We start from the raw sequence: 17,726 nt of genomic DNA on the forward strand, positions 1-17,726 counted from the left end.
TAACATAGCCTTCCTCAGGCCATGTAGATTAGATACTTTCACTTCCCAGCTGGTCCCCTATTCCCATCACTCATATTTTCCATGTGTGTATGTTTACTTTATTTCTTCTGTGCAAATGCTCCTGTCCTCTGCTGTGGCATCTTAGTTCTGTGTGTTCTTATGAAGAATGAAACTTAGTTTGTAGTATCTTAATACAAAAAATGGTTACCTGTGCCTGAACTATAAAAAAATGCTTTCTCATTTTGACCCAGCATGGAGAACAAGTGTATGTTCTTGTTAAATCAGGGCAATAGGGCACATATGGAACTTTTGAACCTACTAGAAGATTCTTATCTCCTACCTATATATTAAAATAAAATTGGCTTTATTCTCAGCTATGAAACATCTGCAGCTCTCATGTATAAAAGCATTCTGGATTGGAAACGTTCATCTACAATCATTTAGGGGCAGGTACAGAAGCCAGGGCAGGGAAGGCTATTTCTAATTGCTAAATTCTAACTCCACTGTATCTAATGAGTGGTGTAGCCTCTGAAATGTCTATACTTGTGTCTTGTTTGAATTTGAACTGAAAACCAGTTCAGGGTGGTGGTTCCATGTTTTTACAATGTAGAAGGTGAGGCAGTGTATTTTCTGCCTCTAGAGTGTAATAACAGAGAATACACAGTATTAAATTAAACACTTTTAGCAAGAGAGAATGCCTTATCTGTGACTAGCTTTTTCTCAAAAGATTATAGCATAGCTTGGCAACTTGACAGGCATAAGGTCTTGCTTACAAAAACACTTCCTGAACTTGTGGAGGCGTTGCTTACTGCCTGTATGCTTCTCTTAGAAAAATAAAAATTCACTTATCCTTGATATTCTGTTGGAGTGACTTCGTATCTTACCTTTTAAACCCTTGTTTTTTCTCCTCACCTCTGTATTTCCCACCATGTGACTTACTCATGTATCACATTAAAGTGTAATCTGTGGGTAAGGCAAAAGTTGTGACTAGGGAGGGAGAAAAACCCACATGCTAAATTTTATCAGGTATCTCAGAGGTGCCCTCAGGTAATTAAAACTTACAATCTTCTGAAAGCCAAAGCATACAAAACTAAGGTGCACACTAGCCCTGGGACAGAGGAATTAAGCATGTGTGTGTGATATGAGGAAGGTGGGTGGCAAAGAGATGACTCATTCTTTTTCTGCTCTTTTAATTCAAACAAATAGAAAGTACAGGATTAGCAATGTGATTTCTGATTATTCAAATGTGATTTTAGGGAAGAGGAGCTTGTCATCGGTGAGAGCTTTTTCCTCAAGACCTGAACTTTGAAGGGCTGGAATTCGTGTGTCTTGGCTTTGTGAAATCTAGTTCAGAAGTACTTGCATCCTTGATTATGCAATTTTAAAAGTTTCTGTAAATTCAGTTGAATTATAGCTGTGAAGATGTGCATAGGTTTCTAGTTACATCATTGTGGTGAAATATGCTGGTCTGGTTTAAGGTGGGAATTAGTGGATGGGATTTCAGAACCAGTGGATATTAATTCACATTTCATTACATCTGATGGGAATTTCTCATTGAATTTGGTGGAAATACAGCTGAAGCCAGTGCTGGATGCTACAGTATTTCCTGCCCAAAAGCTCCCTTGTATTTGGAAAGGAGAGGAAAATGTCATTTTCTGAGATGTTTTGTAAGGCAAACCTGTCATAATGAAAAATTTTCTGGGAGCGTCACAAAATGTGATGCCCAAATTGAGCATGGAGGAGAGAGATAAAAAGCCAGTGATACTTGTCTGTCTATAGTTAGAAATTAGTCTTGCCTGATTAAGAGATGCTAAAAAAAATAAATCTTAGGAAATCAGCCTATATAGACAGTGGCAGTCTGAATTGTATTATTAGGTTTTCCTTCTCCTTCTTCTATGCACAATACAAAAATTATAGTGGGAAATGAAAGCTGCTTCTCTCAAAACATTTTGAATTTCAGGCAAAGACAGCTATTTCTATATAAACATACACATTAGATCTTTGTGATCTGTTTGCTATTATCATTTGAGCTTCTGTGTTTCCCTGATGCTTGAATAAACAAGAAGAAAGTTGTTTAGGCTGAACAACCTTTATGCCAATCAGATGCTTCTTTTCTTATATATGTGGCTGCAAATATAATGATGTTTGTTACGGGATGGTCAGTAGAAAACATAAATACTAAATTATTCTAATCCCTGTATTTAAAGATGAAAATACTGAATAAATAAAGAGCTTGTTGAAATATCTTGAACCTAAGCATTAAATTATTAAGAGGCAGAAAGATGAATTTTGGACATTCATGCAAAAGAAACTTTTTTTTTTTTTTTGGCCATATAAGAAGATTTCAGAGTTTCCTAATAAAATATTCTTTCTTTTGGCTGCTTCTGATTGCAAACTTTTGAAGCTTTGAAAAGAACTCAAATCCTAAACTCTGTTTAACTGATTTCCTCTATGCACTGCAAGAATGCATCACATCACAGCGCCTACCAAAGTAACTATCAGGCCTTGGAGGATCTACTACAGTGAGACTGCTGAATTCACAGTGACTGTAGTGCTCATGAAGGTTGACTTGTTTAGAAGGTCTACATTTTTTTCCCCCTGCTGCTGATCTATTTGATGTTACACAGGTTATTTGGATCAACTTTTAAATTTTCTCAGCTTACACGAGTGGCTGACAAATTACTAAACCCTCGTTGCATGTGACTCCTCTATCTTGTGAATTGAGATAAGAGGGAAGAATGGGAATAAGATGGAAAGGAGCTTATCAGAGAAAAATCCTATTAATGCTAACAGCCACGTGCAAATCATGGTTCTTGCTTTCCCCCTCCTTAATTCTCAAGATGCCTTGGAGCAGACAGCTATTTTGCATGGTGCTGTTCCAAATCCCTCTGCTCACCTAAAAACAAACTGGTTCTACACAACCACCTCATCAACCAGCAACTCCAGCACAACCATCTTTGTTGATGCAAGATGTCTGAGTGCCAGAAGCATCAGCTGAATTATTCAAGATTCTGATGCTATGCTCTGAATGCAAAAGAGCTGCCAGTGTCTTGCTTTGAAGCATTTACTACGAACTTCCTTATATCCTTTTTAATAAGCCTAAAATGTTTGTGCCCAAGGACTTCCTAGCTGTAAAAGAAAGTCTCATGCCAAATTTACATATATGTGCATTGTTTTGACTAACATATGATTTTGGGCACAGCACTTCTCTGTTTCTTTCTCTTCAAGAATATATTCAGAATTTGAGGTATCTATTACATGTAAAGATCTATTTTTATCTCTAAAGAGCATCTTGTTGGGTACTTAACAGGTTGAAACGATCTCCTCTTTCAAGTGTAGATCAGCACTCCTATTACAGTCTTAGATATGAGGTTTTAATGGTTTTAAGGGATTAGTAATGGGATATGGAGATTTACCCCTGCAGCATGTTGGTTCATTTAGTTCATTTTTTCTAGGAAATAAGCTTGCTGTTTGATGATTTCCATTGAGTTTGTGTTTCAAGAGTGGTCCTGTTATGAAAAACAGCCTAAGTTTACACTTTCTTTAGCAGACCCTATGGGAAGGCTTAGGATCAAGTTAGTTGAATGCCTGGTTTTTTGAGTTGTTTCACAGAGTACATAAGATAGACACCAAAACTTACTATTACACATTATGAAGATGATGTTAGGACCAGCAGTGAAGTCCAGCATTGTACACAGGCTGCTATTCTGACACTTTATGATAGAAAAATATATGTAAGAATAACAACCATCTTTTAGGCAGTAAATTATTGGTGCATAAGAAAACAGAAGCTTTGTCTCAGAGCTTGGCTAATAAACGAGTTAAAGACTCAGTAAGATGTGCTTTAAGTTACGTTACTGCTGCCATGTTTGAGTGTAGAGTTGTGCACTTTTCCAGGTGATGGAGTTTTACTGCCAGTCCTGTGAGACAGCCATGTGCCGGGAGTGCACAGAGGGAGAACACGCAGAGCATCCCACGGTACCACTCAAGGATGTGGTGGAGCAACACAAGGCTTCCCTCCAAGTCCAATTGGATGCTGTCAACAAAAGGTATGGAGACTCCACTGACTATTTTCCATTTTCAGTTTTATCACTGGCTTCCTGTGCTGACTGGGGTAGATGTTTTAATGTGCTGGTGCCATGGGTATTTTCCTAGGAAATGGGGATAGTGAGGCTAGCATAAGAACAAAAAATCCAATGAGTGGGATGTACTGAGGGGTTAGCAAAAAGAGCAAAAGATTCCTATGTGCCTTTGACAAAACAGAGGCCTTTAGAAGTGAGAGTGTCGTCCAAAGAAGGGGTATAAAATGCTAAGGAGGAAACTACTGTTCAATCATGAATTTAATGATAGCTAAATAAATAATGCTGGGTGGTAAAAAGACTGGTACAAACACTACAGTGGCAAAATGGCTTAAAAAAAGAGAAAAAGTGGGATAAATCTAGGTATATCTTCTTGAGTAGATATACAGCATAAAGGACAGAGGATCCAAGGCCTCATTGTTGGTAATGCCTAAAGTCTAATGGATTTGCACAGGGGAGGGCTGTGGCTTAGCCTTATTTTATCAGACCAGACCCATGGGGTGGTTATAAAAAGAATGAACTTACTTCTGGGAAATGATCAAATTTAAAGACAGCCTGCTGATGAGAGGGTTTAATCAAAAGATACCAGGGCAAGGGCCAATGTTTAATGACTTTTGAAACAGCAATCTTTGTAATTTATTTCCTCCCTCAGGCTTCCAGAGATTGACTCAGCACTTCATTTTATATCTGAAATCATACACCAGTTAACCAACCAAAAGGCTAGCATCGTAGATGACATTCATTCCACTTTTGATGAACTCCAGAAGACTTTAAATGTGCGAAAAAGCGTGCTGCTCATGGAACTGGAAGTGAATTATGGCCTTAAACACAAAGTAAGATGCATGTTTTGTTTCAATGAAAAGCTGTTAATTTAATCAGCCAGTTTTTACAAACAATGCAGGACGCCAGTTTGACAAGTTGTGTCTGAGATCCAGAGAACTTTGTTTTCCTGAAATAATTTGCTGCATAGCCTTGCTTGTGGATGCCCAGACTTATAAGATGAGCATGAAGATACCGGCCAAACAATTTATCCTGAAGAACTAAGGCTGTCTGTTTTGCTTCAAAGCACTCTTTTGCTTTCCAGTGCTTGGTGACATATTTCATGTTAGATGTCACCTGTTGGAATGCAAAAAGATTAGAGGGACATCTTGCTTTCTTAGGGGAATGAGGAGAGTAACAGACTGCAGAGCTGTATTCACTCTTTTACTTCCTATCTGGATGATTGATTCTGCAGGTTTTCCCCCTGTATTGTAGACCAAGCTTCAGAGGAAGAAAACAGAAACCTGTGCATTTACAAAGAAAATCCTGTAGCCTGGTGGGTAGAGATTTTGCTGAGGATTATTAGGTCTGAATCAGGAAAATGAAAGAATTTAGTCTTTATTTTTCTGGGCATCAGTTCTCTGCTTTATAAAGAAAGATTTCTCCCTGAAAGTTGCCTTTAAAAGAACATACCATCAATAACTGGAGTTTCAAGAGTGCCATTACTGAGCAGCTTGAGCATCTCCAGATGTCTGAAGTGGAGAAATGCTGCATTCTTGGATGTAGAATAGTCTTGAAAACATCATTAGAAAGGTGCTGAACTGCTGAGCCTGTGGAAATGGAGGAATTCTAACATATGCACAAGATACATGCTTTCAGGAACACAGGGAGCCCAAAACCATGGGGGCACAGAATTTAGTCATCTCTAGAGCTAAGCAGCAGCTTACAGAAGTTTGAGCTTCAATAATATGGGCTTAGATCCCAGGTTCATCTAAATGTATTCATGATGTCACAATGTATTCAAGATGTCACACTTACTTCCATATTGAACAAATATATTCTGTATGTGTACAAAGTCCACAAATACTAAAGTCTACAAAGTGTACAAAATAGAATATGATTTTAAATTATCTTATTGTTGTTTAAAGAGATTTAAAATAATTTAATAATTGTGAGCATTAGAGAATCAAATTTTTATGAAGTTATACGTAAGCAGTAAAAGAGGCATCTACGCTGTTTGTATAAAAAAACCCCAACTGAAATCAGATTTTACTTTTGAATGCCTGGTAGTCCTGCAAAATACAATCATTCTGATCATATGCTTTTAAAAAATGAAAAAATTAAAGGGCTTCACTTTATTAAGAAAAAGTTGGCAGTTCAGTTTGTTGTCTGGACTGAAAGAGTGTAAGATGTAAAATACTCTACATGCATTTTAAATATTATTTATGTTAGGATTTAATATTTTCTATTTTTGTAATGAAAGAAAACTGTCTTAAAAAAGTATTGATTTTAAAACAGAGCTGCAAATTGCCTTTCTTTTAGTTAGTGGCCTGTTATCTGAAGCATATGGAGTTTTGTCATCCTGGGACCTTATTGGCTATGCTCTCTTTAACTACTTATGTCTTTGAATAAAGACCAGACAGATTAGAAATGCCTTGTATTGCATGTTGAGAAGTTTCTGTGTCCCTAGAAAAGTAGATGACTTGAAATTTCTGTTTAGTTTTGAGATTTGTTCATTCTGGTTTAGTTGCAGAAAATTTTGTGTTGTTATCACTTTCCTATATCAGTAATGCATGAGCTTGGATTTTCTTCAGTGGATGAAAAGCTTAAAGCTTTGGAAAATTCAGAAAAAAATGCCTTTACATTACATAGCAAGGGAAGAGTATTTCATAGCAACAAATACATCCAGGCTCTAAGTTTACTTTACATCAATTGAAATGTTTCAAAAATACTTACTTTACAGTGATGGTCAACAAAATAATTTCTCTTATCCACAGTCATGTCTGTGCCCTAGCTCTTCTATATAGGAAAAACATACCAGGTGTGTGACTGGTACCTTTGTTTGGGGATTTTATCGGTGGAGATTGTGGGGGGAAGCTGCAATGTTTTTATGACTATCATAAATGTCTCTGCTAGGTTGTTATAATTCAGGAAGCCTTTTTCCAATTCATTGCAAAATTGGTTTTAAAAAAACCCACAAACTTAGCCCTGTTCCCAGCCTACACCTAGCAATTTTGAGATCAATACTGTTTTAAGAATTTTAGACTGAGGGTCAGAACTGACCCTATAATAGAAGCTCTTTCATAGTCTTAAATATGGAGTGGCTACTTTCTGCTCACCAAAATTTCTGGCTACTCAATCCAACCCTTTCCACTATCCACAATCCATTCTGTATATTTTGCTTTCCTATCTGCTTAAAGTGGGGAATCAATTTACCTTCTGCTAGGGAGATTTTTCCTTTCTTCATTTACTTCATTCAAGAATCTCACTTTTCCTCAGGATGCATGTGCATTCAGGTCTTGAGTCCTCTTGTCCATCTCCATAGAGGAGTAACCCACAGATTCTCTTGGCTCTGAAGAAACAGTAGCAAGAAGTTTATTATAGCTTCTCTTATTAATGGATCTCATGACCCCAAAATATCTCTGTATCTGTGAACACAACTCAGTTCCAGGAACTGTCTCATTAACTGTGACTGCTGAGAGTTAGATGGGACGGGGTTCAAACTTTTACTTTTGTTGCTGAGTTTTTGCTCTAAAAAAAACCCCAAAACCAAACAACAACAACAAAAACCCAAAACAAGACACAATAGGTGTGGCAATAGTTCAATCTAGTGTGACAGTGGTCTGTAAAGTCTTGAATCCCCAAACCAGCGTAACTTTTTGTGTTGCAGCATTGTACTCCAAATACAGGTTGGCAGTGTGCTCCTTCTAAAATGAAGGTTTAAATTAAACTCTAAGATAAGACATTATAAATGTGTTTCCTAGAAGAACCTTTAGATGCTATGTTTTCCTGGGATAGGTCTTGTAACATGATGCTAATCTGGTGTTCGGTAATGCACACAGGTCCTCCAGGCACAGCTGGATACCTTATTAGAAGGACAGGAAAGCATTAAAAGCTGCAGTAACTTTACAGCCCAAGCCCTCAACCATGGCACTGAAACTGAAGTGCTGCTGGTGAAGAAGCAGATGAGTGACAAGCTGAACGAACTGGCCGAGCGGGACTTCCCGCTGCAGCCCCGTGAAAACGATCAGTTGGACTTTATAGTGGAGACAGAAGGCCTGAAGAAGTCCATTCATAACCTGGGGACTATTTTAACCACCAACGCTGTTGCGTCTGAAACAGTTGCCACCGGTGAGGGACTGAGGCAGACGGTGATTGGACAGCCCATGTCCGTTACCATCACGACCAAGGACAAAGATGGGGAGCTCTGTAAATCTGGGAATGCTTACCTCACTGCTGAACTGAGCACGCCTGATGGGAGTGTAGCGGATGGAGAAATACTTGACAACAAAAACGGCACTTACGAATTTTTGTATACTGTTCAGAAAGAAGGGGACTTCACTTTGTCACTGAGACTTTACGATCAGCATATCAAGGGCAGCCCGTTCAAACTTAAAGTGGTCAGGTCAGCAGATGTGTCTCCTACCACTGAAGGGGTTAAGAGACGTGTTAAATCTCCAGGCAGTGGTCATGTGAAGCAGAAAGCTGTAAAAAGACCTGCGAGCATGTACAGCACTGGCAAAAGAAAAGAGAATCCCATTGAAGATGATTTGATCTTCAGAATAGGTAGGTGACCTGGCTGCCTGTTGACATAATTAAAAATAATTCAGGGAAACTGAATGAAAAAGTTCAGTTATTGTAAAGCTAAAGCTGTAAATCAAACAACCTGATAATACCATTAGGCCTCTTGACTTCTGTTTATGTGTACATTTTGGAAGTACACACTTTAAAAACAGTTTACAGTAAATATTTAATTGGGACTTCAGTTGAGAAATGGATACATTTGATCTGGGATTTTTAAAAAATTGTTAATATTCATGTTACAAAGATTTTGGTATGACTTAAAGTAATTTCAGCTTGAAATTTCTGCTTCTGTATCCCTTACATCTAGTGAATAGTTTCTGGCTTGACTACCAAACACTGGTATGGTTTGGCTTTTGTTTGTAGTGGTGTTGTTTTTTAGATTTTTTTTTTTTTTAAACTACTCTCTACAACACACAATAAACTTTAGAAGTCTTAAATGTTTTCCCAGAAGTGCAGAGCCTTTTAGTTCTGTTGTAATGCAACCATCTTTACTCTGTTGTGATGCGACTATGCTTTATTTTTGAGTTCTATCTTTTCCCCTTCTTCACCACTCAAAACAGGAAGATGTATTTCATTAGAACAGGAGGTATTCATGTCTCAGAGCTTTTGCTCCATGAAATCTCTTGGGATGTCCACATTTGGGATAGATGGATCACTATTTTATAGAGCTGAGAGTCATATTCTGTGTTCAGTTTTTAGCCACTCATTTCACAGAATGACGCTGTATGGTAGAGATGTTCCTGTGGGCTTATGTATGCATTTTCTGAAAGGTCACAGCTGTAATGCTCTAGGATTTTACACTTTTCCAAAATATGCAAAATTATTGAGACAGGTAAAACTTCTGACATTTTCACAAGGATTGCCTTCATGGAGTTAATTTGCTTCCAGTTTCAGCTCACTTTAAAAAGTTAAGGTTTGGTTCATTTGTTGATGAGGTAATGCAAAGCTTATCACTGTTTTCCAACACAACTGTGTATCTCTGTTTTGAACCCATTGTTGAATTCCTCCAATGGCCCTGGCCAAATCTGGATCTGTATTTTAAACTGAGCAAGATAAATCTTCTATTTGGCCTGCCAGAAGCTTGTCCAGCTGTGCTGGAGAATCACACTGTAATACTCCTCTATGGAGTGTGCTATTGTATATATGCTGATGTATGGGCTTTTATGCACAAGTAAATTGATCAGCTGCTAGCAGGGGATTGTTTTCCTGCTAGTATTAACAAGAGATAGCATTAATACAACATTAGTGTGTTTTGTTCATGGGGATGTGTGCATTGTGTCTTCTGCCAATTCTGTGTCATTTGTGGCTTTTAAAATGGCATGTGGTTCTCTTCAGACATTGCAAGGTCAAATTATTGACTACACTTTCATACATTCATGTAATTCATTTTTAGAGCAGAGTGTTTTCAGCACCCTCTTTTTCTCTCTCAATAATTTATATCCTCAGTTAATTTTTATTTTTTTCATACAGGTGTAATCTCTACATGTGTGTCCATGCAGATCTGTGTAGCATGTCCTTAGTCTACATAAATGCCAACAAGAATGTTCTTATGATTTCTAGAAGATAATTGTTGTCCAAAGGTTTTGCTACCTCTACAACTGGTAGGAAACACTAAAGTGAGAGGAAAGTCTTTCTTTCAATACCCTGCTTTTGTGCCTTACATCCATGCTGAGCAGAGGTGAGGGTTCACAGTGTCAGCCACTTCCACCTTCCCTGGGTAAATCTCTTCCATGCCCTTCAAAGAAGGGTTAAGAGATGTGGCTGTCATCAGCTGCTCTGTCCAGGACCCCATCTTGTGATCCAGCTCTGGCATGCTGTGTGTGTGCATTGGTATTTTTTCCCTTCTGGCACTTTTCGCAACTGGGTTCTTTGACACCACTTAGCAGTAGTGGTGCTATTTCCCACGTTAACTGTGTTTTTTCTCTTCATTTATTTATATTTGGAATTGGCATCAGATACAGCCAGATGGAGAGTTTGCCCTCTGCTAGAAAGTTCAATTTTCCTTTTCCTCAGACTGTTTAGTTGTCTGTTCAGTCATGGAACTGAGCATCTAAGTTTAGCCGGTACATTAATGTGTAAAAAAAAATTGCCTTTAACAAAACTTCTGTCAGCCTTCTTACTAAGTGTGAATGTCATCTTCTGCTCTGCTATCAATGCTGAAAGCAAATAGGAGCCTTACTGTGAATTTACTCTGCATAAAAGCTCACAAACAAGGACTGTGTAATGATAGCTTTAGTGCAGCTTAAAAAGCAGGCTTAGGGGGAGCAAAGGGATTCTTGATTGAGTGTTTCACAGAATCACAAAAGAAATAAGGTTGGAAGGGACCACACTGGGTCATCCGGTCCAGCCTCCCTACTGTAGAAATAGGAATGCCTAGCAATGGGAAAACAGAATTTCCTTTTCCAGTTTATTAGCTCAAATCCCTCTGATGCTTACTGTGAACTCTATGGGGTTGTGATGGTCAGTGTGACATTTTGCCAGGCCTACGTTGCATTGCAGTCATACCTGTATTGGACAGGGAGGGAAGAACTCTTGATATCACGTTGCTGGCAGAGTCCCCAGCGTAGTTCTGATGTGCTGACAACTGAGACCTGACCTGGATTTGACTCTTGTTATTTGAAGTTTGGCTGCTATGGCAGTAAAGAACTTCTGATTTACACTTACCCCTAGGTGTGTGCATACCTGTCTGTGGTGACAGGGGCTCTGCTGCACGAGCAGGGCTTGGAGGTTGTCTTGGCCAGGCTTTTAGGGGCAGATACTGTGTAAAGCAAATTAACACGAATCGGTCCATTTTCACTACCAACAGCATGTGGGCATATCTGCCACAGTTCCTACTGAATTATTCATTCCTCTTTAAAGGTTACAGTGTGCCTTCAACCAACAGTCTGACTGATTTTAAAACTTGAGGTTATGTGGGAATGTGGATTAGAAAGACTGTAAGCACATAGGGTTAACAATTCAGTGCGGTTTTACTACAGAGACTTTTGTGTTTCAGCTGCATCTATTATAAGAGGGGGCATCACAGCCTCGTAATGTGCAAGATTTGACTAAATATCCTTTGGCACTCTGAGGGAAAAAAAAAAGGACAATGGGAAACAAGAAAACTCCTCGGTGCCTGTCTATGCAATATGTATGTAGACCTTTCCATGCTGTTTAGTTTTACCTTTTTTTTTTTTTGTACCACAAGGGAAAGAGTCCAAGAAGAATTATTTGAAGTGCTGTAGGCAATAAAGAAATGGTACCTACGCAACAGGTTATGGCCACTCAAAACCTCTTAAGTCTTCCCAATAATCTGTAATATTTCTGCAGTTTGATTTTGTCTCTCTGAATCTATTCCCTTCCTGCTGGAGGCACTGACATGTTTTTATTTTGTGTTTTAGGGAACTAGGGAATCTAGGTTAGCAAGCAGGGGGGTTATTAGTCATATTAGTAAAACTTGGAAAGCAAAAAACACTCCTTCTCTTACTATAAGCATCAAAAATATACATTATACAAATTTGTTCAGATTCCCAGGACTTAAAGAACATATTCTTATTTCAGTTACATGATGTTATTTTTAACATCTCTTGTCATTGTTAATGGGCTTTTAGATTATTTTTTTCTTCTTTTGCTGAGACTCAGTATTACATCTATTGCTCAAGAGTAAAAGATTGAAATTATGAATCGTTTTATGTGTGCTAGAATCATCTTGAGCAGAAAACACGCACTTTGTTGAAAGCTGAATTGGTTTGTGCAGGCTATGCTCAGTAATACCAGAAGGGATTAGATAGGGCTAAAACAAATCTGATCATTATCTGCATACAAAAATTGTATAAAAAGATATATTCCACGGGCCATAGATCTGCTTTTCAATAACTCTGTTCAGTCTTCTTCTGAAATCTCTCCTGTTTTCTCCCCATCCCCAGAAGCTTACAGTAAAATATCTCTCTTTTCCTCCTTTGTGCCCTGCAGTAGCTCAGAACAGCAGGGAGATAAAGCAGGGCAATGATGGGCACAAAAGATGCAGGCTTTCATCTGTTAACCAGGCTGCTTGGGAGACAGTGGAATGAGGCTCCTACTGGTTCCAGCCTTGTGCAATTGAAATGTTGGTCCCTCCCTAGGCTAAGGAGAGATGGGTGACTGCCCGTGATGGAGAGAAGACAAAAGATGAAATGCCTTGATTCAGAGGGGTAGTATCTTGCAGTAAAATTTTGCTGAAGACTCTCTCTTAGGCAGGTATGTTCATGAGGAAGAAATTTCTACTTACAGAGGGGAGCTATCATCCTTTGGTATTGCAGAGTCAGTAGCAAAAGCCTGCTTTTCCAGAGGCTGACATGCTTTCCTACAGGCTTTCCTGTCATCATCTGAAGTGCCTGCGCTTGGCTTCAGATCTTCACTGGTGTAGTGAATTATTCAAAATGGAAAGTTCAAAGTTATCAGATTTCCTCTTGAATGTACGTTAGGAAGTAAGCTATCTTCTGCAGAGGAATTTCTGCCACTGCAGAGGGGGCTGTATAAGGGCCTGTATGCAAATTAGGAGCTAGGTGATAGGTTTAATAGCTGCAAAGTGCTAGATACAAGGACATTGCATGGAGCTGAATTTCATCTACACACTGTGCTAATAAATTGCTATTTCTTAAACTTACTGTGAAACATGACTGTGACATTCCTGGGTAATCTCTTCAGTTTTTCTTTGATGTATATTTACAAGGTTCCACTGATGAACACTCTGAGTAACTTTTTATATAGGTCTCTCTTATCTTTAGAAACAAAATTCCTTGACTTTCAAGAACATTTTTCTAAAGCTAAAGAGCATACATTCCATAAAGTTTGTGCTAGTTAGTTCCAGATGCTCTAGCTTATGCCTCCTCTTTTCTAACAAATGTTTTCCCTTTACTCTCAGTATTAAAAAGAATGTTTCTCTCTTTTCATCCATTCTCTTTGGCTAAGAAGCAAAAAGGAAACTTATCATTAGCATATGGTGGAAAAAAATTGCTGCATGCATCCCTCAGGCACTGCTTATTAAAAGAATAAACAGAAATGGCTCAAGTATGGGTAATGTAATTGGTATGTAACTCACTATTCCCTGAATATGTACTTTTCCCTTGCAGTACAAAAACTGAGAAGCATTTGCCTTGTTTAGAGGATGAAGCAGATGGAGTTGAAGAAAATAAGTCTTGAAACAAAGGGACATTCTTGCAGCACTGCCTGCAGAGAAATGAAATGTTACTTGTTAGCCAGTGACAGGAAATATGCATCCCACAGCCATCACCACAGAAGAAAGAAGGTTTATTACGAGCATGCACATCCCTGATGAAAGCTAGAGCTTTCACACACAAATTAGAGCTGATATATATGTCTTATGTTAGGCATCACAGTCAGAATAGTTTTAATCACTGAGCTCCAGGATATTTTGGACTGACTAAAATGATATACAAGTTTTTCAGTTAAAACCATAAATTGGAACCAATTAATGCCAGATACACGGCCAGTGAATGCTTGTAAAAATATTTCACCAGGAAAAACAGTGCTGCATCCATGTCTTGGAAAGAGCAGCTTATAGAGTTGCTGGTTGTTTGGTGGGCTTTTTTTGTTTTATTTCAGAATTCCTTCCTTTATTATGAATAACCTTGGAGTCCAAGATCATAACTGGAGTAATTTCTGAAGACCCCTGGGCCTCCTTTACAAACAAATCAAGAATTTGGATCCTGTTTCTGTGTACCAGGTGTAATTTGGACCAGCCACTTTGGGGTGGATTTTGAAAGACAGTTTGTTCTGTGACACAGAATGGAATGTTTCAGAACAAACATCTAAGTAATAAACAACCTAAACTTAATGAACTTCCATGAAAAATTGACACTTTACAACTCCTTATCACCTTAAGCCACTGAGTAAAAAAAGAGTTACAGTTCTGTGTAACTCACAAGTACCTTTATCCTGGATTAAAATGAGACTTGTGTGTGTGTGGACACTGCTTTATTAGAACAGTCCAAGGTCTCTCCAGAAGCATTCAGCTGTTGGTCTTCATTGGCCCACAAGTCCCATTTGTTTAAAGCTAGTTCTTCATCTGAACTTCCCTCCTAAGGGAGTTTTTGAAGCCTGTGACTGCAAACTATATATGAAGGAAAAGGAAACTTCCCCTGTCTTGAAATGGCCCCATCCAAAGTGATATGTTTTATCCCAGCTTTTTGATTTCACTGAGGAGACTTAGCTAAAACCACGTCATCTGTCCAAGTTGTTATCTTAGCCTCTCTCTGTATGTTCCCATGTACTGTCCCGTTAATTGCCCTTTCAGTAGAATAAAAATCTGCAGTTTAAAAAAGTCCATTGCTTATGTAAAAAGCTTTTACTACTTCCTTCATGCAAGAGGCAGTTTGTGAACACTGACTTAGGAAGGCCAAAGAGGCAATTAACATTGATGGGGGCTTGGGTGACACACATGCTGAAGAGTGAGAACAGTCCCCTAAACAATTCCTTCTTGTCAGTAGAATTGTGTATCTGTTACTGAGAGGGTTCTTTGAAGTTGTAGCAGTTAGAAGAACTCTTCAAAATAGAAATCCTTTGATCAGAAATGTAATAATTGCATGTGTTGGCATTTGGGTCCTAACTGATTAATCTTGTCTAACCTGATTTCTTATGTGCTTTGTGTTCAATTTTAGGCACCAAAGGAAGAAACAAAGGGGAATTTACAAATCTTCAAGGTGTAGCTGCATCTACAAATGGAAAAATATTAATAGCAGACAGTAACAACCAGTGTGTGCAGGTATGTCACTTTCAGTGTTTTTCTCCTTGCCCACACCTCTGTGTTTTTTGTCGTCTCAGAAAGACACATTTGTACAATTCAGGCAGATATAGAATATACAAGGGAAGCTCAAGTTATGATCCATTAACTTTCCATCTTCTTTCCTGTAGCTATGTTTTTTTCAGATCTATACTATATCTAGTATATAATCAGAGTTTACTTCCATTCTTTCTGATGTTTGGCAATGGATGAAAAAATAAGTTGCTCAATAATCTGGAAAAATGTCTTCTTGTAAATATAATTTTAAATTGTATATTTTATCACTCTCATGTTTAATGTAAATGTAGAGCAAGGTGCCACAAATATAATTTTTCAGGAAGTACAAATAGAAAAATAAGCATTAGGATGTCATTTTCAAGTGGCTTTTACTCTATTTAACTGGCTCCTCTTTCTGATATCATAATCAAATCTTTTCTGTGGTAGCATCCTGACACCCATAATTTCTTGGCTTCTGTAACCTGTGTGAAAATCAAGCTGCATTTTTTCTTTTGCTTTCCATGTATCCTTTTTACCATTAACAATTTTTCATCACTCTCCAGGCTGCCCATGTGGTAGCAATGAACACGGCAGCAGCGTGTGGCTTGTTTTTGTATTTTTTTCTTGAGAAACAGCAAGCCACATGCCATGAGAACTTGTTTCCAGGCCTTTTCAAAAAAGAAAGAGTCAAATATTCATCAGCACCCTAATGCTTCATAATTTGCAGCCTCTTCAGAGGAGCTTCAGTGTCTAGTTACCTGGCTTGAGAACACAATCAGTGGACATATTCCTATGTTTTCTACAGACTTAGTGTTTGACTGTGGCTCAGTCAGTGCCTCAGTTTCCTCATTTCTAGTAAGGGAACAATACCATTCCCTCCCCACTGAGAGAGGTTTAGTGGAGCTAATTCATTAATGTTTGTGAAGTACTTTAAGATCACTTAAGAAACAACACAATAAGAATTTAATGTTTTTTTTTAATTGGGGTCTTCTTAAATTAGATATATCACTTTCAAATACGGACTGTGTAAAAGTGGTTCACATTCCCAGCTCTCTTCCTGACTATAGTGCTCATTAGTTCATTAGTGTCTTGCTAAAATCTATGCTCCAAGAAATAGGTGATGGTCATATGTGGACATAATTTTAAAATTCCTGTTTTCTATTACAGATATTTTCCAATGATGGTCAGTTCAAAAGCCGTTTTGGCATACGAGGAAGGTCTCCTGGCCAGCTGCAGCGGCCAACAGGAGTGGCTGTGCATCCCAGTGGTGACATCATTATTGCAGACTATGATAACAAATGGGTTAGCATATTCTCATCAGATGGAAAATTTAAGGTACGACTTAGCACATGAACTCTCCTGAGCTTTCTCTGTCTTACAGAGGAATGCAAAGTGACATTGTTTTTCAAGAAACTACATAGTTTGGCTGTAGCTTAGTCTAAATTCCATTGCTGTGACGTGGAAACCCCTGACCCAGCCACATGGTATAATTAATAGGAGGAGATCACAGCAGTAATGCTAATGTTACACCAAGCAGAGACAACATGTTCCATACTGGGTGCTTAGATGCCTTTCTGTAACTTATGGTGAGGATAGCAAGTGCCAGCAAGGCTAGCTGGACTAGCTCAACAACCTTCACATCATTATTACTCTGATTGTACAGAAGGGTGTGTGCAGATATATGTATGCACACAGAAAAACACAAAATCTTACAAGGAGTACATGAAACTCTTCAGTGACATATGGAGGAGAAAAAGAATGATGATGCTGACTTCCCCTTTTACTTCACACTTCTCAGCAAATAAATTGTATAATTTATATATGATCCTGTTGGTAATAAAGCAAGGAAAGGTAAACCAGGGTGTTGTTTCAGTGCTACAGCATAGACAGGAGTGTTGTAGGTGGTGTGTTGTGCACTGAAAAACATGAAAGACAGTAATGATATCGTAGGTTTCAGAAATCAGAAATTCTAAGGAAAGCATGCCTCATATTTTCATAACAACTCTGATGCCTTTAATGGGAGTAAAATAAGACAGCAGCTACTACACTACATTGATGATTTCCAACCTGTGGTATTTATTTTGCTTGGGTTCAGGTGAAGTTCCAGAGAGAGTTGAAGGCTTCCTCCATTCGGTGCTGTTCTCTGAATGCATGATGCCAAGTCTGGTGATGCACGCTAGAGAGAGCCACCTCTGGCAGAGATTAGCAGTACTCACTGGTCACTGGGACAATGGACATGCAGGGAAATTTCTACCATAGTTACTTTATTATGGAGTGCTGCATTGCACAGATATGGCCTGTTTGACTAATTTTCTGGCAGCCTAATT

The 17,726-nt window shown here is 38.4% G+C and overlaps 1 protein-coding gene across 13 annotated transcripts in view; it reads left to right on the forward strand.

Annotated features, from left to right (window-relative positions):
- The window catches only part of TRIM2 (tripartite motif containing 2), a 70,373-nt gene that overhangs the window by 36,918 nt on the left and 15,729 nt on the right, over positions 1-17,726 (forward strand). For all 13 annotated transcript variants that reach the window (XM_058838015.1, XM_058838016.1, XM_058838012.1 and 10 more), the window contains 5 exons: positions 3,898-4,049; positions 4,732-4,912; positions 7,901-8,624; positions 15,281-15,384; positions 16,567-16,734. In XM_058838015.1, coding sequence (XP_058693998.1) covers positions 3,898-4,049; positions 4,732-4,912; positions 7,901-8,624; positions 15,281-15,384; positions 16,567-16,734 — 1,329 coding nt within the window. The remainder of the gene's footprint in view (positions 1-3,897; positions 4,050-4,731; positions 4,913-7,900; positions 8,625-15,280; positions 15,385-16,566; positions 16,735-17,726) is intronic.

Source organism: Poecile atricapillus, chromosome 4 (genome assembly GCF_030490865.1).
Source record: "Poecile atricapillus isolate bPoeAtr1 chromosome 4, bPoeAtr1.hap1, whole genome shotgun sequence".
NCBI lineage: Eukaryota > Metazoa > Chordata > Aves > Passeriformes > Paridae > Poecile > Poecile atricapillus.